Here is a 15856-nt window from a genome sequence, read left to right as displayed (position 1 = left end):
GTATGTTTCCCAGACTAAGGGAGACACCTATATCGGGCAGCAGCAATATGGGAAGATGCTGAAAGACATAATCTCATACTGCACGGGAGATGGCAATAGTAAACCCCTCCTGTATTCTACCAAAGACAACCACAGGGCTCTGTGGTTGCTAGGAGTTGACACTGACTTGACGGCACACTTTACCTTAAACACCTTCTGGTACATCTTTTAAATCATCTTTGAACTTGTCCCAAATATAGTAATAGTATTTGGCCATTCAGGCCATGTAGTTGGCTATCTTAATAGACAGACATGCTGCTGACTGGAACATACGGCCCATGGCATCTAATAACCTGCCCTCCTTGTCTACTGGAGATGAATGTCTTTCCCCCAATTTACTGCCCATGGCAAAATCCACCACCAAGGAGTTTGGTGGGGGATGCTTGAAAAGAAAAGGGCATGATTAATCCTAGAAAAGCTTTCTAATCTTTTGTAAGTCAAGGCAGAGGTTGGTGGGATCTCACAAGCCAATTTAGCTGAGTTTGTCAGAACCGATAACCTAGGTAGCAATGCTGGTTGTGAAGAAGAAGAACAGGACATGGAATCATAGACTGGATCTTTCACCTCTTGGGTTGGAGTTTTCAATACCAAACCTAGAATTTTAGCCATTTCTGCCACTTGGATATGGTAAAATTTTGTTTCTTCTGTTGGGGATTTAGATGGTTGGTTGGGTACAATTTCGTATGGTGACAGATCTGATGGATTTTCTGTTTGGGCAAAGCCCTCATCAGAATCAGTGGAGGAATCATAATCAACATAATCATAATCAAGGTAAAGCTGGGCACTTTGTCATCTGGCCTTTTTCATCTCTGGCTGTGAGAGGACTTTGCTGTAGTTTTCTCTGTTCTGGCTACCTATGTTCTACTGTCTCCCTACAAGCTAATTCTGAAGCTTAATACCTGCTGGAAGGAGGAAACATGTGAGAGGCATGGCTGGCTCTCCTGCTAATAAGAGGGAGGCAAGCAGCCATCCAGCACAGCTGCCAGGAACGCCCCCTGCAGGCGGACGGTCCTTGGTGGTAGTCTTCAGTGTGGGAGGGAAGTTGGAGGGTGTGTTATGTTTGTTTTTTGTATGTCTGAGAACCTTTGGGTGGGGACAGAGACATTCATAGCCAGATTTTGGGGGGAAGCTTTTTGTTGGAGGTCCTTTTTGTGATTATGAGGGGATTCATTTTGCTCTTTGTTAGTGCCTGGCTAGTTACAGTTATGTGTCAGGACTCTGGTACAGATGAGGGAGTAGGGAGTGCCTTTGGGGGTTCAGGAGTGACTATTACAGTAGTGGTGGGGAATAGAAGATTTGGTGTTGGCAGGTCAGCAGGCCATTACAGGGGAAGAGAGACCAGAAATCTAATAGCTGTTTCCCCTTCTTGCTGTCCTGTCAGCTCTCAGGCCTTGGCAAGTAGTTCTAACCACCCACAGAACCCAAGCTTGCTCCTTTGTAATGCCAGGTCAGTTCAAAATAAGACCAAAATCACTCATGATTTGGTCATAAATGAGGTAGCCACCTTCCTTGTATAACTGAGACCTGGTTGGGGGAGGCTAGTGGCCCGATATGGGCTCAGCATCTACCTGCTGGGTACTCTGTGGTGGAGCAGCTGTGATCCATTGGAATAACATCTCCCTTACCAGAATCCCTGTGAGAAAACTGGACCATATTGAGTATGTGTATCTTGGCCTGGGGACTCGGGAAAGATTGGGGATTATATTGGTTTACCAAATACTCTATTGCCCAACGAAGTCTCTAACTGAGCTGATGAAGCTGGTCACAGAGTTGGTGCTGAAATCACGCAAGCTTTTGGTATTGGGTGATTTCAGTGTTCACTTCAAAGCTGGTTTGTCTGGTGCAGCTCAGGAATTCATAGCGGCCATGACAACTATGGGCCTATCCCAATTAGTCACAGGACCAACTCACATTGCTGGTAACACTTTTGATTTGGTCTTTTGCTCAGGCTGGGATGCTGTTCCATGGGTGGAGACTCCTAGTGTCTCCATTGTCATGGACAGACCACCATCTGGTGGTCTCCATGGTCATGGACAGACCACATTGGTTTCATGGCCACAACCCACCTTTTCAGGGGTGCAGGAACTATTAGGGTGGTCTGCCCAAGAAGGCTATCGGATCCTATAGGATTCCAAGAGGACTTGGAGGGTTTTTGAGTTGGTTCTGCCAGTGATTCTGTTGATGCCCTGGTGGAGACCTGGAATAGGGAGTTTACCAGGGCAGTAAACACTATTGCCCCTAAGCATCTTCTTAATTCTGCTTCAAATGGCTCTATGGTACACTGAACAGCTACGGGAGCTGAAGCAGCAAGGGAAAAGACGAGAGCGTAAATGGAGGCAGACTCGACTTGAATCCGATAAGACACAACATAAAGCCCATCTGAAGGCTTATTCTGTGGCAATACATGCAGTAAAGAAGCAATTTATTCTACACATATTGTGTCCACAAGTTTGTGTCAAGAGGAGTTGTTCGGGGATTGACTCATGTTCCCTCCTCTCTGGACTTAGGTTTGGATTTTTCATCATCCCGCTGTGATGTTTTCAACAACCTTTTTGTGGATAAAATCTCTCGCATTCAAGCCAACTTGGACTCCACGGTTATGGTGAGGACAATTGCAGAGGTGTCCAGTAACTCCTCTGGTTCAATTAAAATGGATCAGTTTCAATTTGTGACTCCTGAGGATGTGGACAAACTCTTTGAAGGTGTTCAACCTACCACTTGTCCTTTGGATCCATGCCCAACATGGCTTATAACATCTAGCAGGGAGGCCTAGTTAACATCATAAGTGTTTCACTGGGGGAAGGAAGGATGCCTCCATGTTTGAAGGAGGCAATTGTGAGACCTCTACTTAAGAAGCTCACCCTAGAGCCCTTGGTGATGGATAATGATAGGCCAGTCTCCAACCTCCCTTGGTTGGACAAGGCAATTGAGAGGTGGTGGCTGATCAACAGGTAGTTTTGGAAGATACTGATTATCTGGATCCATTTCAAACTGGCTTTAGAGCACACTATGGGGTTGAGACCACCTTGGTCGTCCTGATGGATGATCTCTACCAAGGAATGGACAAAGGGAGTGTGACTCTGTTGGTTCTTTTGGACCTCACTTCAGCTTTCAATACTGTTGACCGTGGTATCCTGGATCATTTGAGAGATTTGGGAATAGGTGGTACTGCTTTGCAGTGGTTCCATTCCTCTCTCTCAGGTAGAGTCCAGATGGTATCACTAGGAGATAGTTGCTCTCTGAAATGAGAGCTATTGAATGGTGTCCCTCAGGGCTCCATCCTATCCCTGTTGCTTTTTACATGAAACTGCAGTGTGAGATTATCAGGAGATTTGGAGCAGGGTGTGATAATCAGAAAATGGCATAACTCCCCTAAATGCCTGCCTACAGGCAGTAATGGACTGGATGAGGGCTAATAAATTGAAACTGGATCAAAAAAAGGCAGAGGTACTCATGGTAAGGGGGTCATACTTCGAGGGACATGATAGATCTTCCTGTTCTGGATGGAGTTGCACTCCCCCGGAAGGAACAGGTATGTAGCGAGAGTGCTTCTAGACCCAGGCCTCACTCTGATTTCTCAGGTTGAGGCTATGGCCAGGAGTGCTTTCTACCAACTTTGGCTGATGTAACAGCTGCATCTGCTCCTTGAAAATAATGATCTCAGAACTACGGTGCACTCTCCGGTAACCTCTAGGCTTGACTATTGCAATGCACTCTAAGTAGGGCTGCCTTTGTATGTAGTTCAGAAACTCCCGTTGGTCCAAAATGCAGCAGCTAGATTGGTCTCCATGGTCTCTAGGAGAGACCATATTATGCCTGTCTTAAAACAATTGCATTGGCTGCCAATAGGTTTCCAGGAAAAATACAAAGTGCTGGGAATTACCTTTAAAGCCCTAAATGGCTTAGGATTGGGTTACCTGGGAGAGCACCTTCTTCCGCATGATTCCCGCTCCACAGTAAGGTAATGGAGAGAGATCCATCTCCAAATGCCACCAGCTCGTCTGGCAGCAACTTAAGAGTGGGCCTTCTCTGCAATCGCTCCTGGGCTGTGGAATGTGCTCTCTATAAACATTTGTGGCTTAACATCTTTATCGCCCTTTAAAAGAGCTCTTAAGATGCATTTTTTAAGCCTGGCTTTTAGTAATTTTTGAATGTTTTAAATCATTATTGTTTTAACAGTTTGTTTTATTTTGTCTTTATTGTATTTATTGTTGTGAACTGCTTCGAACCTTGGAGTCAGGTGGTATTTTATTTATTAAATGAATAAATAAAATAAATAAATATCTGAATTTTCCTTATCAGGGGATATTTCCGAAGGTGCTGGAAAGTGATGAATGATTTCCACATCAAGGCTTTTATGGTGAGTCCAATCATCCCCTTAAGAAGTTTCTTGCACAGGACGTGTGGTTGAGCTGGTATTGATGGTCTTTTAAAAGAGTCCCTGTTTGGGCTCTTTTAAACAAAATCATCAGAGAGCACCGGTGATAGAAAATAATAGTGATCCCTGAATCACCTAAGGCTACGTACATAGCCAGGTTCTAGTGCCCCTGGTGAACTCCAATAATCCATTGGGCATCCCATGGACAAATAGATGGGACTGAGTAGTGGTATCTTTCTCTCCAACAAAAGGTTGGTGTATATGAGGGAAAGGACATCTCTAGCTGGAGATGCTGAAGAAGTTTTTGGGACAGGCGTTGCTTTTATTTCCTCATCTCCATCTAAACCGTGTATTAAGAAACCTCGGAATGTGGATCTTGATGGGGTGGAGTGTGTAGAGATGAACAATAACTTCAAGTTCTTTGTAGTAGCCTTATCTGGCACATGAACAATTGAGGAGGCTTTTTAAAGAAGATTGGGTTTGGGTTTGTTTGTTTTTTAACTCAAATTAGAACCTTTGTCCTTTTGGCATCTCTATGGCCTAACCTTCTGTGCCACAAATTCAGACATCCTTTGTGTGTGAATTCCTTCACAGTTTTGGCCTTTTCAGTCACACATTCTACTTCAAACAATCTATTCTCTTATAAAACTGCTTTCATAAGCAATTTCTGTTTATGAGTAATGAAACAGTACCTTCCTTTAAATTTCACTTTGTAGCCCATTTCTGTAGCATATTTTACAGACATCAGACTTGTTTCTAGAGTAGGCACATACAAAGCTTCTTCAATTGTTAATCCAATGTTTTTTCTTTCTTCAATTGTTCTCCCTTTCTCTAATCAGGTTGCTTGTAGCATCTGAGTCAATGCAAATGCCACTGCTGCATTTCTCAGACTTAGCTTCCAAAACTTTATCTGTCCTTACAAGCTGTATATGTTGCTTATTAGCTTTAGTCCCTGATTGCTTGCAAGTTCTAAACTCTGTGTTCCCAGATGACTCACTCTTTTTGCAACTTTGTTTTGCATGCCTTTTGTCTGCAAACTCTTTATTCTTGGGACACTTATTCTGCAAGTGTTTGGGGCTTCCACAAATAAAGCATTTCTTATTTCTTTGCAAGGGTCTAGATGTATTTTCTTCACTTTCCTTTGGTTCCCATCATCCCTTCTGCGCAAATAAAAGCCATCTAGACAGTTAATTACAAATTGTAAGTATTCATCCTCCTTGACTTCCAAGGCACTAGTCATACTATCAAAGTAATGTGGCAAACTATTCAACAGCAATCCTATCAAAACTGCATCTGGCATGATTACTTCTTGAGCTTGCAGTTGCCTAGATATTTCTAACATTTCATTTATGAGCTTGAACAGACTTCTCCAAGTCTTTTATTGCTCTGTTTTCTTACTAGATGCACTTCAAAAATCACAGACTTCTTTTTATATAATCCCTTCAGAGTTTCCCACATATTCTTTGCATTTCCTTTGTCTCTTAGATGCACTAAGATTGGGTCACTCACCGCCAATCATTCCTGATGCCTTTTCATCTGTTTTGTCCCACTCTTTCTGCCCTTTCCTGCACCTGCAATGCACTGCCAAGTCCATGACTCTTGTGGAGCATCTCTATCTTGAAAGACCAGAGCTCGTACTCAGGACCTTGCAACTTTTAATTGTCTGGGATCCTTGTGCTGTCTCCATTTTCAAAGCTTTTCTCTTTGCTTTGCTTTCTATTTAACTCTCTAGGCTTCTCTCTTTTATTTACTGGCTTCTGGGCCCATAACCCTTTGTAGGGGAAGAATGGCAGTTCAGTCCCCAAATAGCAGAGCAAAACCAGTAAAGCAAGAGTTCTAGAGACAGTTCTTTAGTATTGAAGAACAACAAGGATTTAATTTAAAGAAAAGGTTACAAACAAATGTGAAAAAGCCTGCAGCTTAATTGCAGCTGTAGCTCATGGCTGAAGAGAGAGACCAAAACAAACCACCATCTGGAGAGACAAAATAGAGACTAACATGGAAAAACAAAGAGGGGAGGAGTCCAGCACTTTTATCCATGACTCTAAACTCCCCCACACACACACACACACACACACACACACCAGCAGTCACTATGAGACATTGCAGTTGAGAGCTGATGCTGCCAGGGTCCTAGCTGCAACACTACCAACACTGAAGATGTTGAGATCAAAGTGACCATGGCATCAGTGTCAGAGGTCTTAATGTGTTTTCATATAAAGTTGCTCTAAGTCAGAATTCCTTACTTTTTCTTGTTTGTTTCGACAAACAAGTCTTGCAGGCTCGAATTCTATGTTCACTCAAACAAATTAAACACTGACCGTGCCTATCTGAGGAGGGAAGAGTTCCTCTACAAGAAGTACATATTGTAAAAGTTTTTTTACTGTCCATTATTAGCAGTTTGAATCTTGATCCAAAAGAGAAACATTAAACTGTCCAAGTCCAAACACCAAGGTAAAACTGTACCAATAATCTTTCTTGGGAACTGAGTTATATTGAGGAACAGATCCTTCATGAGGTGAACACTGTGGGGTACAAGAAGGAACCAAGCAAAGAGTGCTTGAACCACAGAAAATAAAGGATGTGCCTCGTGGGTGGTGGACAGAGTCAAGAGCACCTTGAGGAGCTGAAGAATTCTTCCACAGGAGTTACTATGCAGATGCAAAACCCATTTTATGAGGGAACATGGATCACCACAAAGATCAAAATTATTCATATCTATAATTGAGTTTATTGTATCTTGTACTTAACCCTCATCTGGATTTGGGGATAGATTTCCACTTCCACCTCCATAAAGGTGTGTAAACAAGGAAACCACTGCACTCCCAGCTATGCTCTTGTTGTAATCCTCTTACCTCCCTTTTGGTACTGTGTGTGTGTGTGTGTGTGTGTGTGTGTGAACACACACACATATGGCCCCTCATCAGTTATGATATTTATAAGAAAAATATGACACAGGGTAGGAAACAACCCCAAAATGAATGGTCTCCCTATAGTGGGGTGCTTTCTATCCCATCCCCACATTACGTCAGAAGAAAAACAACCCCAGAAATGCATGGACTCCCTATGGTGGGGAAGTTTCTATCTCATTCCCATGTTAAGCCATTTGGGATAGGAGAGAACACCCTGTTTCTCTTTGGAAACTTAAGTTTTGTTTCCCCTTGCAAGCTCAATTGACCTTGAAAGTTGATAGTATCTGCAGAACAGTCTGAGGCACTGCATAGTTCTGTGCTCCTGAGTCAGGGCAGATGAAACCAGCCCCTCTCGCAACGTCAGAGCTATAGTTTGGAATGAAGAAATCATTCAAAAGAATCTGACCTTGCAGAAGCAGGGATTTTAGCAGAACAAAGCCAAAAGGATCACTACATAGCAACCACAACATGTCAGCTTCAGGAAGCCTGGCATCAGTGGATCAATAATCTACACTATGTCTCTGGTCTTTTCTTACTTTTTCTAGTGGGATACAACACCAAAACCAGTTCATCACTGGCCCAATGTAGACATCATACCTGAACACACAGGGGCAGTGTGTGAATCAGAGACACTGTCACTCCACACTCTCTGCCTGACTCATCCAGAAAGGGGGAAGCAACTCTGAGATGCAGAAACATCCTACCCACTGACAGGAGATGTTTACCTTGGGAAGCAAGCTGGAGGACTGCAACAAAGACAAGTAGACCTGCATGCTGTGCAGCAACATGTGCAGCCATGGAAGAACACTTGGTACCATTTATAATGAATCGCCCCTCGACATGCACACCAAAACCCTGTTGGAGTTTGTGCAAAGGGCAATTCAGATAAGCACCCCCTCACATGATTAAAGGATGCACAAAGAGCATGTAGGCACATCCACCAGTGATGTCAGGGCAGCTGCATTGTTGCCACTGCCCTGATGTTATCATGTGCAGGGCTGTGTAACTGGCCCTATCCACCCCCAGCACAGTACCTCCAGTGACTGTTGCTGGTGTCTATCTTATGTTTCTTTTTAGATTGTGAGCCCTTTGGGGACAGGGTTCCATCTTACTTGTTTGATATTTCTCTGTGTAAACCGCCCTGAGCCATTTTTGGAAGGGCGGTATAAAAATCAAATAGATAGATAGATAGATAGATAGATAGATAGATAGATAGATAGATAGATTAAATAAAGTGCAGGGCTGTGTTCAAATGAACCTAGCCTCAGAGGATTGTGGTGAGGGATAACCTTTTCCCCAGTGTACAGCTGGCAGAGGCTCTCTTGAGCATGGAGTTGACCTATGTAGGCACCATGAGACACAACAAGCCAGACATATCCCCAGATATGAAACCATATTCACAAAGGGAAACACTGTCATTTGTGTTTGGCTTGGATGGACAGAAGACATTGATACTGTGAGTGCCCAAAGACAGCTGACATGATACCTACCAACAAAAGATGTAATGATTGTGGGAGACTGTCCTGTAGAATGCACTTGACCAGCTCCTAAACCTGTGATGATTGCCTTTAGATCAGCTGAAGGCAATCATTAGTGTCTTTTCAGCTGAAATGTTGAGAACTGAGCTGTTGAGGTTTGGAGCCTCATTAGTGCTGGGTTTGAAATTTTTGTTTTACTTAGGTAGCAACTCATATTTTCAGTAAGTGGCACAGGAGTTCATGCTTGGGCTATGGGGGTCACTGCTGCACTCCCCTGAAGAGAAATATACTGTTATTATAGGTTCTTTAGTCTGAAAAATTTGGAGTTAGGGTTACATGTAACCAATGGGACTACCTGGGAGTAGGAAATCCTACTTGTGTGTAAAAAAATCATGAGTCATGAATTAAACAAGAAGCTAATAACCTATTCGGTATTGGGGGCATACGTTAATACTTTTCTTGCTATGATGCATTTTATTTTGTTCTACCCAGTATACATTTTATGGAAGAACCATAGAAACAAGGATTTGAATACTTTGCTACACTTACTTCTAACACAGATGTTCCCAATAGTACCCATGCTTTTTTCCCAATATACAGGAGATAGTTACACAGAAGCACCGCATGTTCTTCTTTGTTGCCAACACCCAAACTGATGCAATGCTATCAGAAATACAAGTTGATAATTTTTCAAAAGCAGTTGGTACATGTTTCATCTTTCTACAAAACTATAATATGGTGATATTACCACGCGGAAGTTCAAAATGGCAAAGCAACTGAGGCAGCCATTTTATCTGAGAGACTAGAATTCCAAAGATTTTTATGTGGGCATCTCCCCAACATCATCTTCTACAAAAAGCTTGAATCACATAAGACCTATTCAGTAATTCTAAAACTGGGTATGCTATATCTAAGTAGAGGGAGAATGGGAGCATGCTGTCTCCAAATACATAGTAGTCAACCCCTGCTCTTCCCAGGTTCAGCGCTTGTCTGTGGAGGGCAGTGCGGATCCTGGGGTCTCTGGTAGACATCCTGACTAAATTAAATTGAGGAAATCTTGCTGTCCTTTTAATTTTAGTGGGAGTTCCTCAAGTAAATTTAGTCAAGAAGTTAGCCATTTCCTCTGTGCCATTTCAGAGAAGCAGGAGCTATGGCTAAGGAGTGTGTCAGTACAGGGACAGGGCTGGCTGAGGCACCCGGCTTCCCCCTCTACTGGGTACAGCGCACCAAATTTTAGAACTTAATAGGTGTACAATTTATCTGAGATGTCCCAGTCTGTCTTCAGTGCTCTTTTTTCCCTTCTTGCCCTCTCATGGTCCCACTTTCTTTCTGGCTAGTTTCCCAATTCTGATGTACTTTAATAAAATGTTTGTTATTTTTCTCTCTCTTAACACTTAGCAATTTGCTCTTTAAATTGCTTGTAGGATCACCTTGTCATACAGCTACATTTGAGATAAAGAGCTATCTTTATTTGGACACACACTTCATTTTGCAGAGGAAGCCTTGTTTGTTATAGCTTCCTTATTACTTTAATGCTGCTGGCATTCTTCTGGCATTCTTTGTATTTTTTCTTATCCATGGTTTACATTATGTAGAAGTCGCTATCTTAAGTGTTTTGTTTTTAAATAACCTTCATGCTTCCTAAGGAACTGGATCCTCCACTCTATTTTTAAGCTTCCTTCTAATTAATATTTTCAGTTTTGAGACATTTTCTTTTTGAATTTAAACAGAACTATGTTAGATTTTTAGGCAATTTCCAACTAACTAGTCACTGGCTGACATCCTAACAAACCACTCACGCTTCCAGAGGCTGCAGGGTCCTCATACAGCTCTCCGTCCCCCTGCACAAGCACAGTTGTGCAACAGTCTTTAGCAACAACATGTTTCCAATATTCCAGAGCCCTTCCAGAGCATGGGATGTACTTCAGCATCTAAAGGCTCTTGTGGAAATGCACTTGCACAGGGAGACAGGGCGAGTTGTGCAAGGGCTCTTGTCTCATCTCCGCTGCCCCTAAAAGTGCAAGTGCTTCATTAGTCAGGATGTCATTGTTTCCAAGCAGTTTGATATTTACATCTTGCACCATCAGATCCTGACTATCATGTCACCTAATGGTCGTCTCCCCTTTTCTTGGTCCCATAACCATAAATGCTGTGCCTTGGAGCAATTTAGTTATCCAGTTCAAAACAAACTGCTTATCTATAGTTCAACAGATTTCATGGATTTTATGGATTTATGGATTTCTGAGGAGCATGAGTAGAATTCTGCTTGTGCAATGGGGCTTTTCTATCACCTCTTTCCCACCACAGCCCCTTGCACCTCCCCCCCACAAAAAGTAACTGAGGATAGGAGGACCCTCTAGAATGTCAATAAGGAGCTGCAGTAGTAGGAGGAAAATCAGTGGAAACCGGGGGAGGGCTTGTATAAGCAAGAACCTTCAGGTTGTGTATTGCAAGGAAACAAGATCTGTTTCCTCATATTTTAAAACAACCTTTTTAAATCTAAGGAAGTTAAAAATAACCATCTTAAAGTGATATTTTATCTTACTTAGTATTAAGTTTTAAATACTACCTCTGATGTCATCCAAACATCAACTTCATCATTTTCATCCACAGTGTCTGATATACAAGGAATTAAAGACACAAATCGAGATACCAGGTCCTAAAAAAAGAAATGGGAGAAAATATATTCCAGGAATGCATATTAGAAAGTCCAGCTGATATTTTTGTATATGAAATTATTAAAACTGTCCAACAATAGTTAACCCATTAAATTACATTTTTTTGCATTAGTTATCACAAAAGTAATACAGGTTGCTTATCTGGAAGTGATCCATTGTAGTAATAAGGAATGGGTTCTGCGCCTACGCAAGGACCTCGCGGGCTGATTGATTAGCTCCTCATGACACCCCTCCCCGCCTGCATGTGCTGTTCTAAGTCGTTAAAAAAGGCGGTTGGGGCGTCCATTTTCTAGTTTCTCACAGACTGCCCAAGATGATGATCCACAAGATGAACTGTAATGCTGCCTTCTCCCAAGTAGTACTGCAGCGGGGACAGCGGGGAGGGGCTTATGACTACAACGGATCACTTCCAGATCTTAAGTTACAGGTAAGCAACCTGTATATCTGGATCGTGATCCGTTGTGGTCATAAGGAATGGGTGATTAGCTAGCTTCCGTTCTTGGAGGTGGGTGCAGTAAACCCTAGCTCATGCTAACACCCTTTTTAGCACATTCCTTCCGAAATCTGCCTCCTTCACCATTCTCAAATCCAATGCATAATGTTTGACGAACGGCAGTTGTGAAGACCAAGTGGCCGCCATGCAAATATCCGACATTCGAATGCCAGACAGGTGGGCCGCAGATGTGGCATACACTCTTGTCGAGTGTGCATGTACAGTCTTTGGTGGGGCAACACCTTGGCACTTATACGCTAGGTAAATTGCCTCTACCAGCCAATGCGCTAAGCGTTGTCTCAAAATAGGGCAACCCTTACATTTTCCTTTGAATCCCACAAAAAGCTTCCTTGTTCTCCTGAATTCATGAGTCCTTTGCAAATAAAATAGGAGGGCCTGTCTCACATCCAAGGAATGGAGTGCTACTTCCAAGGGTGTCTCCGCATCTTGAAAAAATGTGGGCAGCACGATCTCCTGATTAATATGAAAATCAGTCACTATTTTTGTGCAAAATCGTGGGTCCAATCTCATGACTACCTTGTGAAGATAGAATTGGGTGTATGGCTTGTCTACCCTGAGAGCTATAAGTTCACCAACCCTTTTCGCAGACGTGATTGCCACCAGGAAAACTGTTTTCAGTGTAAGTATCCTGAGGGGTTTAGTCGCTAAGGACTCAAACGGACTCTCTGTCAATGTTGATAACACCAAAGACAAACTCCACTGTTCCATTGGTCTTTTTACAGGTGGATATAAGTTGTTTAAGCCCTTCATAAAGCGCTTGCATTCTGGATGGGAGAACACAGTTGTCCCATCCCATCCTTTGTGTTTCACTGAAATGGCTGCCAAATAAATCTTGATAGATATATTTGCTAAGCCCTTTAATTTTAAGGAAGTCATGTATAGCATTACATCCCGAGGGGTGGCTTGCATGGGCCTGACTCCCCTAGTTTTCATATTGGTCTTAAAGCATTTCCACTTGTTAGCGTAATTTTTTCTTGTGGACTGTCGCCTACTGTTTAGTAGGATGTCCTTCATAGACCGATCCTCCAGGCTGTCATCTTTAATGTGTGAACTTCGGGGTGCAAGACTTTCCCCTTTCCCCTTTGCAATAGATCCAGTTCCTGAGGCAACCTGAGGTAAATGCCTTGTGACAACTGCAGAAGTGGTGCAAACCATGGCTGGCATGGCCACCATGGTGTTAGTAGAATGCAGTTTGCTTTGTCTTGAATGATCTGCGCTAATGCCCGACCTATCATTGGTAATGGTGGGAACAGATACAGCAGGCCCACACTCCATGAATGTCGGAACGAATCAGCCAGGGACCCCCGTCCAATGCCTGCACGAGAGCAGTAGCTTGCACACTTCTTGTTGGCATGCGTTGCAAATAAATCTATCTTGGGACTCCCCAAATGTTGAAAATTGTCTGAAGGTACGATGGCTTTATTTCCCATTCATGTCTCTGGTTGTAATCCACAATTCTGCTCAGTTTGTCGGCCAGGAGATTGTCTACACCTCTTATGTGGAGTGCAGTCGGATAGATGTTGTGGCGAATGCACCACACCCAGTTCCGCCAAGCAAGGAGGCTCAGCGATATGGAGACTGTCCCTCCTTGGCGATTGACATAAGCAATGGCTGTCATGTTGTCCAATGTTATCTGCACCACAGACCTTCGCAATTGTGGTTCGAAGGCCTTCAAAGCCAGGAACACTGCCATCAGTTCTAAGTAACTGATATGTTGCATGGCCTGGAGACGTGACCATGACCCCTGGACGCAATGGCCATTGCAATGCACTCCCCAACCTGTCAATGAAGCATCTGTCGTTATCCAGCAGGTTGGGGCTAGTGGTGCGAACGGAACACCTTGTGTCAGATTTTCCTGCACCATCAACCAACTCATATCCTTCAAAATCATCTGCAGGATCTCCAAACGCATGTTCTGACCGTCCACATTGGGTCGGAAGTTACGCAGGTACCAGTGTTGCAGTGTGCGCATGTGTAACCGTGTGTAGAGAACTGTAGTTGCACAAGAGGCCATTAGACCCAACAGTTTCTGAGTTTGCACCACAGGTTGTAGTGGGTTCCAGCCAAAGCTCAGAGTAAGTGATTGTATCTGCCCAATGCGTTCTTGAGGCAAAAATGCCCTCTTTTTTTCTAGATCTAGGATAGCACCAATAAAATTTATCCATTTCCCAGTGACGAGGTTTGATTTTTTCTAATTGATATTGATCTCCAGGTTTCCTAGCAGATGGACCATACATTGAATGTGTTCAGCTGTGGCTCACCAGAAGCCAATCGTCCAAGATGGATAGACCATCATCCCTTGTATTCTCAAGTAGGCTACCACCACTGCCATCATCTTGGTGAAAACTCATGGTGGCGTTGACAGACCAAAGGGAAGAACCTGACATTGGTATATCTGGTCCCCTACCGTGAACCGAAGATATTTGCGGTGATTCTTCTGGATGCCTACATGAAAGTAAGCATCCTTCAGGTCCAAGGTAGCCGCCCACGTCTCTTGGGCCAAGAAGGGAAGAATAGCTTGTAAAGTTGTCATTCTGAATTTTTTGGTCTGGATAGAATAGTTGAGACCCCGTAGGTCCATTATTGCCCTGATTCCGCCATCCTTCTTCGGAATTTGGAAGTGTCAGGAGTAAAACCCAGTCAGCCTGTCCGGCCACTGCACTTGAGCAATTGCATCCTTCTTCAACAGGACCTTCACCTCCTCCTGTAGTATTTCCGTGGCTGCGGTGAACGTCAACCCGGAGAACGGTGGTCTGGCCTTGAACTCCAGTGCGTAGCCTGTATGAACTATCCACAGCACCCAGCGATCTAATGTTATATAGCGCCATGCTTGGACATGGCTTGCCAGTTTGATGGTATTTCTGGCAACCACAGAACCGGTGGTAAGGGTCCTGGAACGTATGGCTTCCGATGGTGTTAAGGAGCCAGTGCTGTTGTTGAAGGATAGTGTCAGTGTGTGCAGTGGACAGACAGTCCCATCAAAAGTTCTGCTTCAGGTTGTCCTTATTAGGACGTGTAGTGTTTCCTTTTGACTTCCGGCTAAAGCCTTTAGACCGCTGGTAAGGTCTGTACTGCCACTTGTAATCTCTCCTGTCCTGGTATTTGAAGGGTCTTTGATGAGAAAAGGAGTGTCCCTTTGTCGCATTTCCCATTGCCCCTGAAGATGTCATGAAGGTGCGGGCCGTGAACTTTGATTTTTTCAAGGACTCCATAGTAGAATCGGTATCATCATGAAATAGGCCTTTGCCATCAAAGGCAAGAACTTCAACTCTTTCCCTCATATCCTGCTGCAGCGACGTAGAACGTAGCCAGGCATGACGGCGCATACTCACTGCTGTCACCATTGTGCGTGACTCAGTTTCCACCAAATGCTTAAAGGCGCTCAACTGTTGCTTAGTCACTGCTGCTGTTTTTTCATAAACTTCATTAAATTTCCATTGGAATTCCTCTGGAGTCATAGACATAGAGTCTTGTAATAAGGAATCCCACAACAGGTGACAATAGCCCACCATACACGCAGTATAATTCGCAATTGGAATAGCTAAGCTGGATGTTGTATAGATCTTCCTTCCCATAACATCAATCTTTTGCTCTTCTTTTTCTCCAGGCGTTGTGTGATGACAACCCCCACGTGATGTTAATGCACAGTCCACGACCAGTGAATTAGGTGCTGGATGTCGTAGCAGGTATGTATTATCCTCTTCAGATATCCTGTACAAGTTTTCTAAACATTTCAAAGTGGGAGCGGTGACGTGTAAGGTGCCCCAAGCTGTCTTGGCTGCCTTGCTGATTGCAGGGATCATAGTAAGTGCCACTGGATGGGATATCTTAGACTTGCCCATCATATTGTATACTGG

At 43.5% G+C, this 15856-nt stretch overlaps 1 protein-coding gene and 1 long non-coding RNA gene across 13 annotated transcripts in view; one reads left to right on the top strand and one right to left on the bottom strand.

Moving 5' to 3' along the window:
• CC2D2B (coiled-coil and C2 domain containing 2B) overlaps positions 1-15856 on the bottom strand; it is a 143605-nt gene that overhangs the window by 22142 nt on the left and 105607 nt on the right. For 11 of the 12 annotated variants that reach the window (XM_053305371.1, XM_053305368.1, XM_053305376.1 and 8 more), the window contains 2 exons: positions 11377-11466; positions 9357-9470 (listed from right to left, as the gene is read on the bottom strand). In XM_053305371.1, coding sequence (XP_053161346.1) covers positions 9357-9470; positions 11377-11466 — 204 coding nt within the window. The remainder of the gene's footprint in view (positions 1-9356; positions 9471-11376; positions 11467-15856) is intronic. The other variant, XM_053305379.1, reaches the window with a different exon arrangement.
• Positions 1-15856, top strand: part of LOC128349313 (uncharacterized) — a 34650-nt gene that overhangs the window by 16356 nt on the left and 2438 nt on the right. Inside the window, exons 4-7 of the long non-coding RNA XR_008318725.1 lie at positions 699-810; positions 2547-2641; positions 4342-4399; positions 15607-15685. This is a non-coding gene — a long non-coding RNA (uncharacterized LOC128349313). The remainder of the gene's footprint in view (positions 1-698; positions 811-2546; positions 2642-4341; positions 4400-15606; positions 15686-15856) is intronic.

Source organism: Hemicordylus capensis, chromosome 3 (assembly GCF_027244095.1).
Source record: "Hemicordylus capensis ecotype Gifberg chromosome 3, rHemCap1.1.pri, whole genome shotgun sequence".
Taxonomy (NCBI): domain Eukaryota; kingdom Metazoa; phylum Chordata; class Lepidosauria; order Squamata; family Cordylidae; genus Hemicordylus; species Hemicordylus capensis.
Note: the sequence above shows the minus strand (reverse complement) of the source record. Positions and strands in the feature narration are given on the sequence as shown.